This window comes from Malus sylvestris, chromosome 10 (assembly GCF_916048215.2).
Source record: "Malus sylvestris chromosome 10, drMalSylv7.2, whole genome shotgun sequence".
NCBI classification, from domain to species: Eukaryota; Viridiplantae; Streptophyta; class Magnoliopsida; order Rosales; family Rosaceae; genus Malus; species Malus sylvestris.
Genome location: NC_062269.1, coordinates 16113718 through 16135724, shown reverse-complemented (window position 1 = coordinate 16135724; position 22007 = coordinate 16113718). Strand labels below are relative to the sequence as shown.

The following is a 22007-nucleotide window of genomic DNA, read 5'->3' as shown; positions in this document are numbered from 1 at the left end:
TACACAAGGCATGGGATTCCAAATGTGAATGATGAAGCATCAATTGGTGCATGTAATGGATGTAAATGTTGTCTAAAATCTAATGAGTGAAGGGAACAAGAGGTATCAAGCAATTGAGTGTAATAATTAAATGAATTGAAGCATGAAATTAGAAATTATGTAGGGGACAAGAGTGATCAAGCATGGCATGGAATCCAAAGGGAATTCTATGTGGTTTGCATGGCAAGGAATGCAAGTTGGGGTGACAGATTTTTGGGCTGTTTTCTTCATCTTTTGGACCATAATTCTTCATATTCTTGGCCTCTTTAGTTCTCAAATTCGTCCATCCACTTGGCCCATGCATTTGCTATCCATTCCAAGCCCGAAACATGCTCCAAAGGCCTCCAAAATGCATCTTCTTGCATACTTTGTACTTAGAGTCTGAAAACACACGAAAATGACTTTAAACATTAAAATAACTAAGGAAACACGACATAAATGCACAAGAACAAGCCAACTAAGTCGCATAAATATGCTCCTATCAACTGCGACATTTGAGAAGTAAGATTTGCCAATTGAGCTTGAATGCTAGCAAAATCCATGTCTTACTTCTCTAGTACCTAAAATCAAAGAAAGAAAACTAAATCAAATATCAAAAGTAAAATAAACAAAACAAAACAAAAACAGAAACTAAAAACAAAAGACAAGAAAAGAAACAAAGTCAGTAACTAAAACAAAAGACACGAAAAAGAAATAAAAAGAAACAATGGGGGATTAGCAAAGTTGCTAATCCCCGGCAACGGCGCCAAAATTTGATGCGAGAATTACTTGACACACAAATTAAACCCTCTTTTTGACAATTGTAGTATAGATGTAAGTAGGGTATCGTTCTAGGCCGGGGATTAGGAGGGATTGCTAATCTATTCTAAATTAATTTAAAAATATTAAACAAGACTCAAGGACACAAAACTAGACTAAAAACTCTAATAACTCAAAACACACTTAGAATGACTCAAAATAATGAAAACAATCAAATTGGACACTAGGAACTGAAATGGACGGAAATTGAATTAAAAGACTAACAACAATGAAAACTAACTAAATAATATAATTTAATAATGGGGGGGGGGTTTGGTTTTGACGAGAAGTAAATTAAACTTAAATAAATTACAGAATTGACAAAAGCATGAAATTAAGGTGAAAGGATAGATGACGGACTAGCTAGAGGGTTTTTCTCCACACATGACACATATGCAACCTAAATTGATTTTCAGTTGTTCTTTCAATAAATTGTGAATGACAATGTTCCAAGTTAATTAGGTCCGCTTAAATTAACTCTTAGATTTCCCTAGATTCATTGGATTGAATGGAATACGCATTACAACCAAATTATTCCTCATCAAAATCCCTAACTATGGAATACGCATGATAGAGACATTCAACAAAGATCATTAAGTTCAACGGAAATCATAAACATTGACTAGGCATTCATAACTATGGAATACGCATGTTAATCCAGCCTAGAATTCACTTAACACGATTGTGGATAACAACCTTCACTACTTGTGAATATAAGTTCATAACGATTAGGTGAAACTCCCTTATATTCTAGCATCAAATTCATGCATGAAAATTAAGCGTGCACTCTTAATCGACATACACAAATTAGTTATCAATCAAGCAGTTAAGCAAATTAAATCACAACTCAGAAATCACAACTGAAGGTAATCAATTCATATTACAAATATATTCATGGCTTTGAATTAACCTCTAGCCAAAATAAATTTAGTTACACATTATTAACAAATTAAACCAAAAGTAAAACATGGGTTTGAGAAGATAAAACCAAGAAAAATGGAGTGAAACTTTGCTCTTTGTGTTGCTCCCGTCAGTTTCTCCTTGCCTTTGCCTTCTCTCCCCTCTGTCCTGCCTCTGCGCCTCACTCTCCTTCAATGGTGGTGGCACAAGGTGGTTATGGTGGTTGAATGGTTGGTTATATGGAGGAATGGATGGGGAAGGTTTAGATATGTAAGGAGAGGCAAGGGAAGGCTTGGAGAATGGTTAATTTCTGGATGATTTGAATGAGGTTGCTGCCATGGTATTTATAGGAAAATGATGGACTTGTTTAACACAAAATTTTGGTGGAATTGAGTAGGTGAGCATGGCAAAGAGTGGGAATTGTTGGTGGGTTAGGTATTGAGTCATCCATTCACATGTCATGGTGAGTTAAGCATTGCATCATCCACTCACATGTCATGGTGATTTAAGCATTGCATCATCACTCAAATTTCTGGTGAAAGTGAATCAATGCCCACGGCATTGAAGAATTTCTTGGTTTTGAGTTAAGTTTTGGTCAATCCTTCTAGAAATTTATCCCTTCTTGCAACTTATATTTGTTTCACCAGATTTTTAGCATGTTCATAGCCTCTTTTGTCTTCAAATACGTCCATCCTCATGCCTCCATGCTTGCACAATCCAATCTTGGCCCAAAAATGCTCTAGAATGTTCCAAATTGCTTCTTTTTGCATACTTTGACACTAAAACCTGAAATTGCACGAAAATAACTTTAAACACTATAATTATCATAGTTTAGCTAATTAAAAGCAAGAAAACAAGCTAACTAAGTCGTATAAATATGCTCCTATCAAGATTCCTTCGTTGATTTCCACCAACTCCTAGCATCACCCTGAATAAAGAAACATGCGGTGTTTGCCCACTCATTTAGTGGACACTTCATAGCCTCTAAAGTATCCTATATTTTCTCTAACCACTACTTAGCCTTCTCACAATTTCCCACAGATTTCAACTCAGTAACTCCATGACTTTTAGCGATTTCTAAATACGTCTGATTCGACCTGTGATCCGGAAGAACATTCATTATTGCAGAGGTAAACAGCTGGATTCCCCCCTTTATAAAAGAACGAGGTCGTCGAGGCACATTCCCACTAGGATTAGCCATGATTCTGACAAAGACAACAAGATTGAGAAAGGCTAAAATTTACCAAATTCTTGCAAAGAAACCCTAACCATGCTCTGATACCAATTTGACAAGTCTCGACCCCGATATTCCCCAAATACCCGATAGGCACGTGCTGGCCGACACATAAGGGTGACAAAAGCCATTTATTGAATACAAAAGTTATCATTAGAAGGAAATAAGCATGAATAATCATTAGAATCTAAAGGTAATAACCAAAGTTTAAGGAAATGTCTAGAGTGCACAAAAAATGTCCCAATTAAATATCACAAAAGGAAAGATCATTACAAGATATCACACACGTGAGTGATAGACTGCTACTGGTAGGGGAATGCCTCGTACGTTGTGTCGTAGTCCTCGTTTCTAAGACCTGAATGGGGGCGCAAAACAAAGGTCAGTGGACCAAGTTCATATATACAATAATAATAAAACAGTTATCAAGATACTAACCCCCACAATTTATATAAAGAAAGCTACTAGCATAATAAGTGATAAGTTTACTGAAAACCCTAGCATGCCAAAAATATCTCAAAAGACATATCATGGAAAACAAAATATCAAACGTCTCACAGATCGTCTCATAGTGCGATGTATTGCTAGTAAGATCACTGAATAAATATAACTCCCGGCCCTATGCCAGGACCGTGGTCTCTGTGCCCGTAGCTAAAGATTACCAACTCCTGGCCCAATGCCTGCTCCGTGTCCCTTAGCCCTGTAGCTAGGGATTATTTCTCCTGGCCTATCTACCAACACTAGATCGTCACCCAGGCAGCATAGTGTCCACTAGGTATGCACAAATAGTTACGCCTCTCATAAATAACCATTTCATAGTATAAAGTCATCCATCGTCTATACTATAAAGAGAGGTTTGGAAAACATGTTCTAGTATCCTATCGTCATCCATCAGATAGTCTACCAGTTCATGGTTTTTATAAAAAATACGATATATAGCTCAGTATAGGCCAACAATTAATTCCTCACCAAAAACGAGACGATAAACATTTCAATAAACATGCTTCACATAAAATCAGTTTATAAACTCTTAAGGCATGCATTTCATTTATGCAAATAAACTATAACATTATGCAAATTTTAGAAGGCGTCTACTCACAGATACTCCATAGCAGCAGAGTTGTGCAGAAAAGGATTAAGGAAATCCCCACTAGCAACTTCACCTAGCACAAAAATATACAATTTATTCAAACTACCCAACTATAGAATTTCAAGAAATGGAAATGGATCTTGGGTTTGGATCTGGATTAGGGTTTAGGTTTATGTTAAATGAGGTTAGGACCTATTGGGTTTTTGGGTTTGATAGGTTTAGGAACGAAAAGGGGGGGTGGTTCGGGCTTAAGCCCAAACCCACACAACACACACACACATGCCAGCATATACACACATATGCATGCACAGCACATATGCACACCTACACACGCAACACACCACACACGTACACACACACTGTCACAACTGACACACACACATACACGCATACGCACAGCCCAACACACACACATACACACTCACTGAGCCCATGCAAGGCATGACCTGCAGGCCAATTAACCAAGAAAGAAACTGGGCTGGTCCAAATACAGGCTAAGGCTTGTGGGTGTTTTGAGAGGGCATGGTGGCCAGTGAGGTATCGGGGAAGAAAACCGGAGCTGCTACAGCTCCGGTCGACAGCGAACAGGTAATCCGACACCCAAACCAACTACTAAAATGAAGAGTGAAGAGAGTAGAACTCTGAAAGACCCTTGAAGGTCACGGGTTTGCCGAAAAGTGTGGGTGAGCTTCCCTCGCGCTGTTCTCGTCCTCAAAACCTTAAAAGAATGACGTAAATTTCAACACACAACGCCCAATAACAATAATAGTAATTCGAAAGGTATTCAAACTTACCTAGCTGGAAGAAATGGAGAAATCTGTCGGAGGTCCTTTCTCTGGGTTCCCCGACCTCGCTGCGATGGAGAGAGAGAGATGGTGTAAGGAAGATGATGATGATGATGATGATGATCTATAGCAGGAGCTGCATGTAGGTTTACTTGGTTAGTCACGGTGCAGGGAGAGAGAGGGAGAGAGGAGAGTTCCCGTGAGAGAGAAAGAGAGGTCTGAGAGGGAATACTCGGGAAGAGAGGGAAGAAAAGAAAGCTGAGAACCTGCCACTAGGCAGTGTAGGAGAAATGGGGAATCTAGATCAACGGCTAGATTAAATGAGATAAGGGATTAAATTGAAAGATTTAAACATGTTTCAGGGAGGAAATAGAAATATAATTAAAATGTTGGGGTGGGTGTAACACAAAGCTTAAAATTGATTGCATAACAAAGACAAGATGAAGTTGTTTAGTTACCACCAGAGCCAAAAAGCCTTATTCCCTTGCATATATTTTGTAGGTTTAACCCCTTTGAGCCTTACTTAGCCTATTTTCTTTGTTAGCCCTCATTGTCCTTACCTAGCCTAGAATAGGACTATCCATACCCTTGTTCTTAAAGAATAGTGAAGCATGACTTGTTGGGAATTCCTTTTGATTGACATTATGCAAAAAAACAAGTGTGGGGGAAGGTTTTTCGTTGGAAATCTATGAGGTTGTACGTTTTGTGTGCAAAAGAGAAGGGCACGAGAAAGAAAAAGAAAAAAAAAACATAGAAGAAGAAAAAGAAGAAAAAAAGTTAAGAAAAGAAAAAAAAAAGGTTCAAAAGAAGTGAGAATGAGCTCATAAGTATTGGTTGTTGAAGAAAATGTCCAAAACTGTGAATCTGACCCTAAAAGTTGTACGAACCTCCCCTTTGTGTTTAAAGTTAGATGCTGTAATCAAAAGTTGAATTCTAGGTGTTGATTTCATTACTTTGCTTACTATCACTTTAAGAACCATACTTTATCCTTGACCATTCTTTAGCCAATACCTTAGCCCCATTACAACCCTTAGACTTTTATCTTGATTGTTATGTGTTTCAATATGTGGCGTTTGAAATTGGTACGAGCATATGGAATCTCTGGTTCTCGCTTCAAAGTAGTGGCATTCTGTTCATGAGATCATATACATGTTTGCATTAATAATTCCAGAAAGTGCCTTCTTTGTTCTAACATATGTGAGTGCTAGTCTACATATTTACATCAATCTTCTCACATATACTTTGTATAAGGAGTGTAGTTAGAAAATCTGTGTGAAAATAGAGAGTATATCCGGTGAGGAATTGAGTGAATTCTCTAAGGCATGTTACTACATTCAAAATGTTGTTTTAATTGATTAAATGCGAGCTAGTAAGCTTGAGGGTAAGGATAGCTAAAATCTATGTGAGTAGTGATTTTTAACATGTCATGTTTCATTGGAAATCCCTGAGGCAATTGTTGGAAGGTTTAGGTTGTGTTTTGTTTTCTTTGTTTTGCTCGAGGACTAGCAAAAGCTAAGTGTGGGGGAATTTGATAGGAGCATATTTTTGTGACTTTGTTAGTTGTTTCTTTACATTTACTGAGTTAGTTTCTGTTTATTATAGTGATTTAAGCTATTTTCATGTGTTTGTATGTCCAATTGGCAAAGGCGACAAGAAAGAGCAATTTAGAGCATTTTGGAGCAGTTTCGGACTTGGAATGGATAGCATGCATGGGGAGCACTTTTGATTGACTTTTTTGAAGTTTAAAGAGGCTGAAAATGTGATACAAATCTGGAAGAATTAAATCAAGACTTGGAAGATAAGGAATCAGCTAAAAGGAAGGAACATTATCTTAACCAACCTTATCTTATCCAACATTATCCAAACTAACCTTATCTTATCCTATCCCAATCTTATCCTACCTTATTTCTAGCTACAAGGGGGATTCCTTTTCATATTAAACCACCTGTTATCTGGTTCTAGAAGCCCTAAATTTATGCCGAACCACCCTATCCCTTTCCTCCTAGGAATCTGCCGTGCCTATCCTTCTCCTCTACAACTTTGTGCCGTGCCCTAGCCCTATAAATGCACCTTTGCCGCAACCTTTAGAGAGAACTTTAGAGAGAAATTTAGAGATAAAAATGTGGAACTAATTTCGTTTTAGCTAGAGGTGAATTTGAAGCCATGATCATATGTTTTATATAAATTGATTACATCCAGTTATTGTTTCATAAAACATGAATGTGATTTACTTATTTGTTTTATAAAGAACTTATTCTTGTATGTTTATTAAGGAGGCCTACTTAGTTTGCATGCAGGGATTTGATGCTAGGATATAAGGGAATTTCACCTAATCGTTATGAACTTATATTCACAAGTAGTAAAAGTCACTAGTCATCATTGTGTTAAGTAAATTCTTGGCAGGAGTATCATGCAATTCATAGTTACGAATGCCTTGTCAATGCTTATAATTTTCATAGAACTTAATGATCTTTGATATGTATCTCTATCATGCTGTTCATATAGGGAACTTGATAAGAATAATTTGGTTGCGTCGCTGAGTCCAATTCAATGAAATTAGGAAAATCTGAGAGTTAATTAGTGTAGTTCACGGTTAATTTGGGGCATTGTCATTCATGGTTTATAGCAATAATAACTGGAAATCGATTTGTATGCATATGGTTCATGTGTGCAAAAGAATCCTCTAGTTAGTCTTTCACCCCTTTCATGTTGGAAATGTGCCCTAAAACCAATCATATGATGATACTTTACGGACATTTCACATGTTAAACTAATCTAGTTTAACTATAAAGGGCAAAGATTATTGTTTGAGCCATCTCATATAAATGTTATATGCTTAAACGATAAAGTCCAAGGAATATGTGATTGGGATAATGCGATCTAAAGAAGTTAGATTCATGAGACCATTCTTTCGTAGACACATCCTGAACGTTCCTGATCATAGGATTGCCAATTGGGCATTGACAGTCCGTTAAGATCAGTACGTGCTGTATCTTCTCTCAGGGAGAGTGACTAGTCTCGAGTCATTGGTGTGTGTGACATCAAGACAAGTACGTAGGTGCTCAATAGAGAATGAGTTCACTGAACACGATCAACGAAGAGTTCTCATATTCATGTCACATGAGAACTCATGGTTGGGATAATGCAAAGTAGTCCTTTGACCTGAGGCATCACAGCTGTCTTGTGGTTAAGTTCTTGATCTTTGATTATGTCAAAGTCACCCCATCGGGGTGTCCACGGCATCGTTGGGGTTAAGCCACTTAGCCATGGAGACAAGTGAATGCGCAACAAGGGATCTCTAACCTTCAAACCGTTTGAGGGAGAATACTCTATGATATGATTTAGAACCTCTGGCCAGAGTATGAATGAGATTTAAAAAAGTCGTTCTAAATCACATTCAAGGTAATCATATAAGCACACGAATCACATTGGATAGTAGACATGAATAAATAAACTATCAAACCAAACAATGTGGTCAAGAGTATTGTATTAGAGAAAGACCGTATTGCATTTGTAATCCTAAACTGAATAGGTTCTCCACCTCTTCTGATTAGCTTGGGTAACCATGATATGCTGCTAGGTGTCACTCATGGTTTGTGGAAGCCCTAAACGTGTGTAATCACTAAAGGGAGAATTGAAAGTAAGTTTCAATTCACAATCGATTTGAAAAAGTTCTAATCGCCCACTGCCTCGGTAAAAGGAACCTAATGGATCGTACACCGTGTAAGGTGGAGATTGAAGAAACAATGGAGATGAGTAAGAATGATTAAATGGTTTAATTATTTATTTATGGCAAGGATTAATTAATATGTTAATTAGTCAAACGAATAAAGTTCGTTAAAAGACCACGGGTTAGTTTTGGGCCTCAAGGCCCAATGGGCTTCGAACGTCAAGTCCATTGACTTAAGTTGTATGACAACTTAATTCACAAAGGCCCAAAAGCCCAAACAAAACCCCATGGCCGGCCATTTAGAGGAAGAGTAGTGAACTTGCTTTAATTACAAGTTTGCCACTCAAATGAATAAAGGTATAAATATGACTTTATAGCCAAAATTCATTTAGGGTTTGTTTTGGAGAAAATTGGAGAGAACATGTCTCTCCATTTCTCTCTAAAGAGGCCGGCCCCTTGGAGGGTGTTTCTAGCCATACTACTACTCCAAGGTCACTCATTTTCTTCTCCAATCTCTCCTTGGTGTGGAGACTTAGAGGTTCTCAATTTTGGGAACTTGGAGAAACCTTTTCATCCATCCAAATCCATAGATTTTAGATGCAAGGAATGAAGGCCCTCTCTTTGGGTGATTAGCCTTTGCTTATGCAAAGAGGAATCTACAAAGGTATATATTTCTCAACTCACTTTGATTTGAGTTGAGTCTTGGTTCACCAATCTACTAGGCTTTGAATTTCATGGGTAATGTTTTGTTTTTGAATGCATGCAAGCATGATTCCGCCTTTTAATTGTTAAATGCATGCTATAGATGTTATTCAAATGAACATGTTTTCACAAAATAATCCTTCAAGTGGTATCAGAGCCTAGGTCTAGTAGTTGGTGAATCCTTTTGGGTTTTGTAGTTCATAGTTTTGATTTAAAAGGTGTAATATGTTACAAGCTTTATTCTTGTTTCTTTGAATGTAAATTTTGTTAGAAAATTTGCCATCTCAAATGTTGTAGATGTAGTTCATATGAGCATGAATATTGGAGCTAAAATTTGGTGCCATGATTTTGGGAAAATTCGGCCAAATACATAGGGTGATTTTTTGGGTTCTTGTTTGACTTGTTAAAAGTGTTTTCAAGTGACTTTTGGAACTCCTATGTACCCTAGTTTGGTTAGATATTATTTCCCTAAAGTTTGAATGGTTTTGGAATGTTTTTGGATGAAAAATGTTCATGGAAATTTTTTGGGTTTTTCATGAATGTTCTTCATTGTTCTTGAAATTTTTGCCAAGAACCAAAAGGTTTGTGTTTTGATTCAAAGTTTTGATTTATTTCATAAAGTTTATGTTTTATGATTTTCAAATGTTTAAATGTGTTAGATATTTATTTAAATGGTGTAAGAGATGTAAGAGATATTATTGGTGGGTGTGTTAGGATTAATTTCTTTTCACACACACCACTTGCACCACTTGATTGCTTTATGTCAAAACTCACAAATCAACACACACATCACTCCATTTCTTCTTCCAAAACCGGCCACCCCCTAGTGGGGGTACTTTTGGGGCTTTTTATGCAATTACATAAAGTTTTGATACTTTTGTGTATTTGCACTTTGGCCCAAAAGTTTACGTTTTTACGTTTAGGTCCAAAAACGCTAAAGGACAAATTGTTTTGCTCCTTTAATGAAGTTTTTACATTGTTTAAATTTTGGGTTCTAGTGTAATTACATGAAGTAGTGGACTTTTGTGTTCTTACAAAGTGACCCCAAAAGTTTATGTTTTCGCAATATTGCCCAAAAAGTTGTGGTTATTGCATGATGGCCCAAATTAGGTTGAGAACAAAATTGTTTTGTCTCTTTAAATGAGAATTGGATTTTCATTTCATTTAGCTCCATTTAAATCAATTTTATGGATACAAAAACCAAATGAAAATGTTGCATTCAATTTAATTAGTTAAAGTGTTAATTAATTAAAGGATGATTATGAACCTAAGCCTAATATAATTGAGCTATGTGAAAGGCCGTTTCAAATTTGTTTGAACCATGGGAATGTGTAGATTAGATTTTGGTTGTAATTTGATTTGATCAAATGTTGTAAAAGGGCATAAGCCCTTCTTTACTTTAAGGAAATTTGTTTTATGCAAATGTTGTAATGAGCATAAGCTCACCTTTACTTTGAAGTACTTCTTTCTTGCTTTATATGATATGCATGAAAATGAAGTAGTTGGGTCCAATGCCCCTAAGACAACACGCCTTAATGTGATTAAACGCGTAACTAAAATCAATCTCCATCCCTAGACCGAGATTCAACACAAGGCTCGTGTTGAATCTAAACAAAGGTTCATAGTCATCCTAAGGCCCTAAGGCAACTATATATAGTCCATCAAATGAATGCAAAGGTTATGTTAGTAGTATCATATACTCTTGCTTTAAAAACCGTTTTATAAGCATAGTGGGAGTATTATATACAACTAAAACAATCAAATGGACCAATAGTTGTAATAGGACCAAAATTGTTTTAATATAGATTAAAATGTATGTTTATATGTGATGAGACCTAAAACCCTCAACCAAACCATTATTAAGTTGATAAGCGTGAGAGTGCTTTGAACACTCTTTCGTGGCCTTCCACCATGGTAGCTCCAATCGTTTATGACTTGTACACCGCCTTCACCCTATCATGGGGGAGTGCAAAGTGCATGCTTATACTCAGGAGGAGTCTATATACATACTTGATGAGGTGAGTGTAGGCAACGAGGATGGCCGATATCATATCATTGTGAGGCTATTCTTGAACCCCTTCATGAACTAAGCATGGTGGGAATGACTTAACTAAGTGCAATGGAACCAATATCATATCATTGTGAGGTTACATTCTCTAGAGGCCAAATAAGATGGGACTTGCAAGAGATGCAAATGAGTAAGCGTACTCTCTCATTATTATTAATGCTAGCCAATATCATATCATTGTGAGGTGGGCTTGGTAATAGTGAGCCTCCCATACCGTACTAAGAGTTTCCTCCAAAACTCTCGAATTCCAATGAGGGATATGGAATTTGCCAAAAATAGTGGGTGGTGCTATTTGATTTAAAGACCCGAATCAAATGGCTTAAAATCAATCAATTTATATTCGTTATGTATTTGTTTACCAATATATTTGCAAACGCTATCCAACACTTGACAAATAAAAGCCGAAAGCTTTAGTTTCCGGACTTGGTACTACAAAACCATAGATTGTCTTTAATGGCTTGTAAGTAGTCTCATCCTCACAATCTTCCTATTGATAAAGTATCATTAGAAGAATATGTTAGATAAAGTCTATCATAAAGAGGACAACACTTTTAATGTCATAATTCTTCAATTACAAAATGTTGTATAAAGAAATAAGAGTTGTTTTGAACAACCCTTAATCAATGCAAACATTAGTGCTTGTTTCTTTGTTACATGAACAAGGAACTTTAGAAGAAAGCACAAAGGCATGGACACTTTATGTGCCATGATTCTTCACTTACAAATTGTTGTATGAAGAAATGAGAGTTGCCTTAAACAACTCTTGAAAGTTTGTAATTATGTTTAGAACATAATGGTTCGTTGACAAAAATAGTCCATCAACATGGACTTATGATGATTTTGAATTATTGAGTGTTGAAGTGATAAACCACTTAACGAGACGGAAACTAGGCAAGGACTTCACATTTGTGTCCCTATCCTAATGGTTCACTAAGTTTATTGTAAACTATGTAGTGAACAATAACCACAAGCTCTCCAAAATGTTTGATGTGTATAACACAATTGAAATAAGTTTCAAGAGAGATAGTGGGAGTTTAGGGACCATGACTATTGTAGTCAAAGGAGAAGTCAAATGAAGAAGATAAAATTAACTCCAAGGTAACAAACTTTCTTTATGAAAGGATGGACATTGGAAGGGGTATTTGCAAGAAATGTCTTGCAAGTGTCAAGAACACACCTTTCGAAGGTGTTGTAAATTGTTCTTGAAAAGTTCAAAACAGTTGGTTTATCTACTTGAATGCTTGATTCCGTATTAGTAACTATTTTTTACAATCGTTGTAAAAGTGTGACTAATAAGAAGTAGAAGATATATGAGAGAAGAAAAGGTACTTCACATTCGGAACGTGAATAAAATATAGATCTCTGCGAAGGCAGATAGTACTAACTTCCTCATATGAACTACCAAAGAAATTGGAAAAACCAAAGATTGTCTTTACATTCCAATTTTAAGGAATTTAATTCCGTCACTATAGTAGAGATGGATGAATGTTTTGTTTGACAAAACATTGTTCTTTATTAATCAATGATTGGATTATAGTAATCTAATTGATTGTCTCTATAGTAGAGATGATATGGTAGTGTTAACTGTTTAGAATATAATGATGCTTAAAACCCAAAAAGTTGCAAGGTAGTGACTAATCCCAACTAAAGTTGTGATACCTCTAAAACATAAATTATGAGTTGGTCATAGATGGATGCTATGGATCGTTAGATCCGGATCCAATACCTTCTTGTTAAAATTGTATAGAGGCGAAATGTTCGAATCTTTATTCTTTTGGAAAGAAGAAAGAATCACAAAGTTGTTGAGGTTAATTCACTTAGATGTTAGTGGCACTTGTCCACAACATAATACTACTCATGTTGTATGACATTCACCGAAGATCACTCTCGGTTGGACTATAGTTTATTTTGAATAAACACAAGTCCGAATACTTTGCAAAAGTTTTCAAAGAATTCAAGAAATGTAAGTTGATGAGTAAGACGTCTAAAGTGTTTACCTCCTTAGATTTGATCCAAGGAAAAGTAACACTTTAGATGAGTTTCCTTGAAAGATATTGATAGGAGCATATTTATGCGACTTAGTATGTTTGTTTTCGTGCATTTATGTTCTTAGTTCTTAGTTATGTTAGTAGTTTAAGCCATTTTTGTGTGTTTGTAGGTTCTTTGGGCCAAGGATGCAAGAAGGTGCATTTTGGAGCACTTTGGAGCATTTTTGGGCCAAGATTGGATGGTGCAAACATGGAGACATGAGGATGGACGAATTTGATGATTCAAAGGGCTAGAAATCTGCATGTGTGTGTGCAAAGTGTTGGCCTACAACTTCAAACATCATAGCTGCCATGTGATGGCAGAAAATGTGTTTATTGCTAGCTAAATGGATGAAGAACATGCATGTGCAAGTATAAACACCACATGGGCAGCAAGAAGGAAAGAAAACAGCAAAACACACACCACATGGGCAGCAAGGAATCAGAAATTAAAGAATGGAAGAGTGGGAAGTGATGAGGACAACACACACACACACACACACACGGCAATGGAATGGAGTTGGCAGATTTCTACAACATTGGTAGTGAATGGACAGCAAGGAATGGCAGAAATTGGACCACTATGAGGTGGATTTCTGGTTGGTCTTCCACTTATAACTTTGGGTGGCTTTGGAATGATTGTTTCTAGGTGGAAAGAGCACAAAAACAGCACACACACATGCAAAATGGAGCTGCCAGCTTCACATCCTTCCATTGCCGTGGTTGTCATGTCCATTGCCTTGCAATTCTTTTCATTTCCAACCTCTATATAAGCACCATTCAGCCTTCAAGGAAAAGACACAGCCATTCATACACATTTCCATTAGTTCCAAGGCTTGCAAAGAAGGAGGAGTGCTTGGAGTTGTGCTAGCCATTCCATTGGAGTTGTTGGAGCATTCTAGGTGTCTTCTACTTTGTTTCTCTATGTTTAATATCAATTGTTTTTGTTTAGTTGCAAGTATGAGGAACTAAACCCTTACTTAGCTAGGGTGAAGTTCGAAGCCATGAACATGTTTGAGATATGAATTGATTTCTTCCAATTGTGATTTAATAAGTTGTGAATGCAATTCAATTAACTACTTTCTTCAAAACTAATTCTTGTATGTTGATTAAGGATGCATACTTAGTTTTCATGCATGAATTTGATGCTAGGATATAAATGAGTTTCACCTAATCGTTACAAGTTTATATTCATTGGTAGTGAAGGTTGCTAGTCACAATCGCGTTAATTGAATTCTTGGCAAACGTATCATGCATTCATAGTTACGAATGCCTCGTTAACACTTATGATTTTCATAGAACGTAATGATCTTTGATTGTATCTCTATTATGCATTCATGTAGAGGACTTTTGGAGAATAATTTGGATTGTCGTATGCATTCATCCAATTCAATAAATCAAGGAAAATCTGAGGATTAATTCGTGCATCACGGTTAATCTGGGGTGTTGAGTTTCATAATCTATTGAAAAGCAATTGGAAATCAATTCATGTACAAGTGTGTCATGTGTGAAGAATGGATCTCTAGCTAATCCATAAACCATCTATTTAGTTTTACTTTTTGTTGTTATCTCAATCTCATCCAAACCAATACCTCCCATTTACTTTCTTGTATCGAAGTGTGTTTAAGTTTGTTTAGTTTGTGCCTTAAAGTATTTTGAACTCTTTGAGTCTAGTTTAGTGTTTTAAAGCCTACTTTTGTGTTTTTAAGTTTCTTCTTATGTCCTTGAGTCTTGTTTAATATTTTTAAATTAATTTAGAATAGATTAGCAATCCCTCCTAATCCCCGGCCTAGAACGATACCCTACTTACATCTATACTACAATTGTCAAAAAGAGGGTTTAATTTGCGTGTCAAGTAATTCTCGCATCAAATTTTGGCGCCGTTGCCGGGGATTAGCAAACTTTGCTAATCCCTTGGTTCTTTTCTTTTTGTTTAGTTTGTTTTTGTTTTAGTTTCTGACTTAGTTTTGTTTTCCTTGTTTTGTGTTACTTTTGATATTTGATTTATTTTTCTTCCTTTGATTTTAGGTACAAATGGAGCGAGACATGGCACTTGCGACCATTCAAGCTCAATTGGCACAACTCACTGCTCAATTGACTTATAATGCCGAACGGACCACAATGCCAAGTGTCCCTACATTTGATGTGCCCTATGGGCAAGGTTATCAAAGTCCTCAATTTTATGCAAATGAAGATGTTTGGGGATATCAAGGCCATAACCAATCAAGGGGCAACATATTTTCCAACGCTTACAATTCAGATTGGAGAGGTAATTCAGATTATATGTGGGATGAACCTCAACAATTTCAACAAGGTGGATATTGGCAGCAAGACGAGTTCTATTCAAGACCTATGCAGCCACCACATCATCCCCCACAACAATTCCAATCAAATCAAAGTATGCCCATGAATTATAATGAAATTCTTGAAGGACTAATTTCTGTGGCGCAGGGTTTACGAAAAGAAGAACAATTGCCGCCATCGGAAGAGTTCTATCAGTGGCCATATGAACCGTCACAGCCACCACAACAATCAACCCAATTCAATTCAGGTACATCCTTGGATAATGATACACTTAATAAGTTACTCACCTCTTTGAATCAGGGAGTAGAAAATCAAAACCAGGAGATGCAAGACCGAGTCAAAAGAGTGGACGAATTGGAGATGCAAGTTGGGCAGATTGTGGAATTCATGGCACAGATTCGAGATCAAAGCGAACTTTCAAACTCAAACATTGCAAATTCAAAGGCAGAAGTTGAAATCGATGAAGCCATCACTTTGGAAGGTGACATGAAGGATGAAGCTGTCCCAGAACCATCTAAACACAGCCCGAACATGGATGAATTGCTGCTGCAAGCAGAAGAGGAGGAGGACGACCTGGGCAGTTTAGAAGAATTCTTGCTGCAAGCTGCTCAAATCCCTATGTCATCCAACTCAGGTGAGGAAGTTCTAAATTCACTTCATTCTAACATTATTCCACCGAATGTCCTTTGTCCTTGCAGGTTTTTGATTCCAAATATCAAAGAGAGTGAAAAAGACATTGTGGAAGCTCTTCCAAAGGTGCAAAGTGATATCCTAATTCTTGGTGCACCAAAACAAGTTCCCGATGGTATTGAAACGTTCAAAGAACCTTGCACACCAAAAAAAGGGATTCAAGAGAATGAAGTGGTTGAAGCATATCAAGAATACATCCAAGAGGCTGTGCATGAGACAATCAAGCCCAAAGCAGTTGAGTTTGATGACACGGGACACGCCACAACCATCATAGTAAACCTGGCCAAGTTCAAAGTCCCAGAAATGTTCACAAATGTGGTGTTTGGCATTGAGTTTATGTCGGAAAAAGAAAGTAAGCCATCTTCTCCAAATTTAATTTTAACTTATACTAACATGTTTCTGATTTTGATGATTCAGGCACCCACTCTTGAATTTAAACCATTGCCGAATCATTTCAAGTATCACCTCCCATTAAAAGATAAATTCCATGCTTTGGAGCCGAGGGGAGTTTAAAGGAAAGATTCGTCCGGCTAAAGACGTTAAATCAAGCGCTTCTTGGGAGGCAACCCAAGCATTCAACGAAGGGAGACTTTGGAATTGCTAACCAAATCAGATTTGCATTCTTACACCCTTATCTTTACTGCTTTCATTTTGTTTTGTTCAGTTAGTTGTGTTATTTGGTTGATTTCTGTGAGTTTGTGTTATTTAGTTTAAGTGTGGGGGAAGGTTAAACAAAGTCTTTTTACATTGATTTACATATTTTACATTGATTTAAAAAAAAAAAAAAAAACATTAAAAGTAAAAATATTTTACAATGATGTGTAAACTAATAGCATTCATTGGTCAGGTGGTGCTTCAGTAGTCGGCGGAGCTTCAGCAGTCGGCGGGGCCACGGAAGGAGGAGGTATCGGAGGTTGATCAGTTGGAGCTTCACTACGCGGTGCCGCCCCAGAAGACGAAGGCAGATGCGGTTGAAACAAACCCACAAACCTCCGGTGATCAAGTAAAATCTGACCATCATTTACCTGCAGCTGGTCAATTTTCCTCTTCATGTTTGTGGCATAATTGTGTGCAAGCTTGTGCAATTGTTTATTTTCATGCTTGAGTCCTCTAATCTCCTCTTTGAGACTCTGTATTTCAGCCACCAACGATTCGACGTGACGGGTTCGAGCAAATAGGCGTTGGGCCATGTTGGACACAGAACCCGCACACTGCACGCTAAGAGCCAGAGACTCCTTAACCGCCAATTCATCAGACCATCTAGCGAGCAGTCTGTTATCTCTGGGGGTGACAAGGTTCCGGGCCACCACCGCAGCGGTCATGTCATTTTTCATCACCGAATCCCCCACGGTAAGGGGACCGGTAGGGGATATGAAGGATGGGCGCCATATGTTGTCTGGTGAAGGCGGAGCTGCCTCTTCACCAATGTTCAAGTCAAAACGATGATCGGAAGGGCCAGACATTTTCTGAAGGTGGTGAAGAAAGAAGAGAGTCGGACTGATTAAGATTTTGGAAGTTTACAGGAGGGAGTGTTTACAAGAGGGAGCTCAAGTGTGTTGTGGAACAAAATTAGCGCCTCTATAAAAAGAAGAAATCGGAGAGGCGCTCCTCAGAGAAGTGTCCTCTCGTAAATCGAAGAGTCGGGGCTCCTTTCTCAAACGCCTGATTCTTTTCTCAAAAGAAGAGTTTCATTTCTCAAAAGCCGGATTCTTTTCTCAAAAGAGGCGTTTCATTTCTCAAAAAATGGGCTTGCTCAGAAACCACGAGCTGAACCCCGAATTTCAAAAGATCAATTTGTCCAGACGTGTCGTCACTCGTCACATGCAACTGCCAGCTTTGCGGAAATTACGGGCAGCTTTGTCAGAAAGCGCGTAATTTGTACTATTCATCCATCCACCAGCTGCCGACAATGAGTGAGAGAATAGTTCCGGTTGTGAAGAAAAGTCCTATAAGTATTTACCTTCGCCTTCCACAGCAAAGGCACACCCTCTCAGCACTTCTTCATCTCCGAGAATGCATTCCCAAAGAACCCTCTCGAGTCATACTGTATTCCTCATTCCCTGGGATACCCCTGCAAACAGCCCATCCAGAGCAAAAGTATTTCATATCATAAAGGTTGAAAGCAAGAGTATCTCATATCATGCATTCTCCATGTCCTTTTCCTTGTCTTTGTTCTAACCTGCAGGACATGGAGAAATTGCTCTCGAGTACTCGTCTTCCACTGCTGATGTACTTCCAAAGAAGCTGCCACATCTACCTGAAGAACAGATAAGGCAAGCGAAAATGATACCAACAGCATGTGGAGACAACGTACAGAAGAAACAAGCAGAGAAGAATGCAGCTTGCACAATCATCCCAGCGGAAGGAGTCCGAGCTGAAGAACTAGAGAAGCTGCCACATCTGCTTGGAGAACAAATAAGGAACTGCAACATCACCAAAGAGCAAAGCTTCGCCGTACAATATCATCAAATCATCACTTGCAAGTAAAAAGCTAAGTGTCACCCTGTTCAAGAGGAAAGCTGTGGAAAGTCAACAAGCACGACCAATGATCACTTATTAGTTCTATTCATTGTCTTTTATCGTGATTTTCAATTTTTCGTTTGCAATTTTTTTTATATTTTCTTGTGTTACTAAACTGAATTATTTCTTTTCTTTGCAGGAACTTTTGGTTATTTCCACCCTTGAAGTTGATTGCAGAATTTTAGCTTGGGGGGTCATCGCTTGGTTTTACTGCAAACTAGGGAAGTTTTCAGTCCAATTGCTTTATTTTGTTTCTTATTATTTATTTATTTTATTTTTATTTGCATTATAGTGTTTTCTGACATTGGGGTATAGATTTCATGGGTTCTTTCCCTCCATCTTTTGGTTTCACTTATATCTTGCTAGCTGTTGATTATGTTTCCAAATGGGTGGAAGCCAAAGCCACCCGGACTAACGATTCAAAGGTTGTTGCAGATTTTGTGAAAACTAATATCTTTGCTAGGTTTGGCATGCCTAGAGTTCTCATTAGTGATGGAGGCAACCCATGGAAATAAAGAAGACCTAGGAATTTCCGACTCCAAAACCAGGTGTTTGCGTTCTTTAACCCTCCTCTCTGTTGCTTTTACTTTGCCATGTTTATCATGTTTCCTCGTTGTTTGTTTGTTTGCTTTTGTGTGAGTTTATGTTTGAAACATTGAGGACAATGTTAGATTTAAGTGTGGGGGGGTAAACAAGTTGCTGTTGCATGATTTTCGTGGGATTTTATTCACCTATCACTTACAATGTTGTTTCTTGCTGTTTTAAGTGTTTTTAGTGTGTTTTTAAGCATGTTAGTATGTTTTGACATAAAAATCCGAAAATTTGACAAAAATTTGAAAAAAATTGTTTTGAAAAAGCCAAAAAGAGTTGTTTTTGTGTGTTTGTTTGTGTCTTAGGGTACCTTCCAACACAAATAATGAGGATTTAGTTTTTAATTGCATGACTGTTAAAGAAAGTTATAAACATGGATGGAAGTTTGATATGCTCTTGATTTATGCTTGGTTATAGTTATAGTTTACGAATTCACATGTAATCACAAAGAAAAAAATCAGTTTTTGTAACATGCTTGAAGGAAGGAACTCAAACTAACACTATAACCTTGAGAGACTTGAGCCTAATACGTTCTTTGGAGAGTTATTAATCTGTGCATTTTTGTTTTCTAAAGTCGTTGCATGATCTCATCATTCTTTGCTTGGTTGCTACTTAGAAGGCGTTTCATCATTTAGTTCCAAATACTAGAACTTATGCCCGTTCCATTCAAAGCATGACATTGATTTGCATAACACATATTCAAGATGAAGTTGTGTAGTGAACTAGAGCCAAAAAGCTTATCCCGTGCATATTTGTTTAAGTTTAACCCCGTTGAGCCTTGTTTAGCCTGTTTTCTTTGTTAAACCACATTTCCCTTACCTAGCCTAGATTAGGACTATCCATACCCTTGTTTTTAAAGCATAATGAAGCATGACTTAAAATGAATTCCTTTTGATTGTCCTTATGCAGAAAACAAGTGTGGGGGAATGAGATTTTTGTGTTTTGTGTGCCAAAAGAAAGTAATAAGGCACGGGTTAAAAAAAAAAAAAAAGAGTTTGAAATAAGTGAGGAAAGGCTCACAAGTGTTGTTTGTTGTAGAAAGGGTCCAAAAAGTTGAAATCGGCCCTAAAAAGTTGAATGAATAACCCCATTGTGTTTAAAGTTAGTTGCTGCATTCAAAGGGAATTCTAAGCATCAATTTCATTACTTTGCTTATTATGCTTTAAAAACGTTTGTTTCCTTACCTTTCATTGTTAGCCAATCAACCCTAACCCCGTTACAACCCTTAACTTCAATCTTGAGTGTTATGTGTTTCAATATGTGGAGTTTGGCATTGGTACGAGCATATGGTGTCCCTGGTTCTCGCATCTAAGTAGTAGCATTCCAGTCATGAGATCATATCTATACATGCTTAATAACTCCAGAAATTACTTTCTTTGCTATAAACATATGTGAGTGTTCGTTTTCATGTTTACATCAATCTTCTCACATACACCTAGTGTAGGGTGAGCAGTCAGAAAATCAGAGTGAAAATAAGAGTGTATCTTGTAAGGAATTGAGCAAATTCTCTAAGGCATGTTACTACATTCAAAACATCGTTTTAATTGGTTATATGTGAACTAGTATGTGGTGACTATGATTAAGTATGTGCTCAAGGGTAGGGAAGGCCAAAATATGTGGTTATGATGATCTTTTGCATGTCATGTTGCATTGAAAATCCCTAAGGTAAATGTTGGAAGGTTTAGGTTTTGTTTTGTTCTTATGTTTTGTTTCTTTGTTTTGCTCGAGGACTAGCAAAAGCTAAGTGTGGGGGAATTTGATAGGAGCATATTTATGCGACTTAGTATGTTTGTTTTCGTGCATTTATGTTCTTAGTTCTTAGTTATGTTAGTAGTTTAAGCCATTTTTGTGTGTTTGTAGGTTCTTTGGGCCAAGGATGCAAGAAGGTGCATTTTGGAGCACTTTGGAGCATTTTTGGGCCAAGATTGGATGGTGCAAACATGGAGACATGAGGATGGACGAATTTGATGATTCAAAGGGCTAGAAATCTGCATGTGTGTGTGCAAAGTGTTGGCCTACAACTTCAAACATCATAGCTGCCATGTGATGGCAGAAAATGTGTTTATTGCTAGCTAAATGGATGAAGAACATGCATGTGCAAGTATAAACACCACATGGGCAGCAAGAAGGAAAGAAAACAGCAAAACACACACCACATGGGCAGCAAGGAATCAGAAATTAAAGAATGGAAGAGTGGGAAGTGATGAGGACAACACACACACAAACACACGGCAATGGAATGGAGTTGGCAGATTTCTACAACATTGGTAGTGAATGGACAGCAAGGAATGGCAGAAATTGGACCACTATGAGGTGGATTTCTGGTTGGTCTTCCACTTATAACTTTGGGTGGCTTTGGAATGATTGTTTCTAGGTGGAAAGAGCACAAAAACAGCACACACACATGCAAAATGGAGCTGGCAGCTTCACATCCTTCCATTACCGTGGTTGTCATGTCCATTGCCTTGCAATTCTTTTCATTTCCAACCTCTATATAAGCACCATTCAGCCTTCAAGGAAAAGACACAGCCATTCATACACATTTCCATTAGTTCCAAGGCTTGCAAAGAAGGAGGAGTGCTTGGAGTTGTG

General features: G+C 37.5%; 1 protein-coding gene across 1 annotated transcript in view; it reads left to right on the top strand.

The window, feature by feature from the left end:
- The first annotated feature begins 14042 nt into the window (after positions 1-14042).
- The window catches only part of LOC126585517 (uncharacterized), a 63355-nt gene continuing 55390 nt past the window's right edge, over positions 14043-22007 (top strand). Inside the window, exon 1 of the mRNA XM_050249968.1 lies at positions 14043-17030. Within this exon, the coding sequence (XP_050105925.1) occupies positions 15345-16817 (1473 nt within the window). The 5' untranslated portion in view covers positions 14043-15344 and the 3' untranslated portion in view covers positions 16818-17030. The remainder of the gene's footprint in view (positions 17031-22007) is intronic.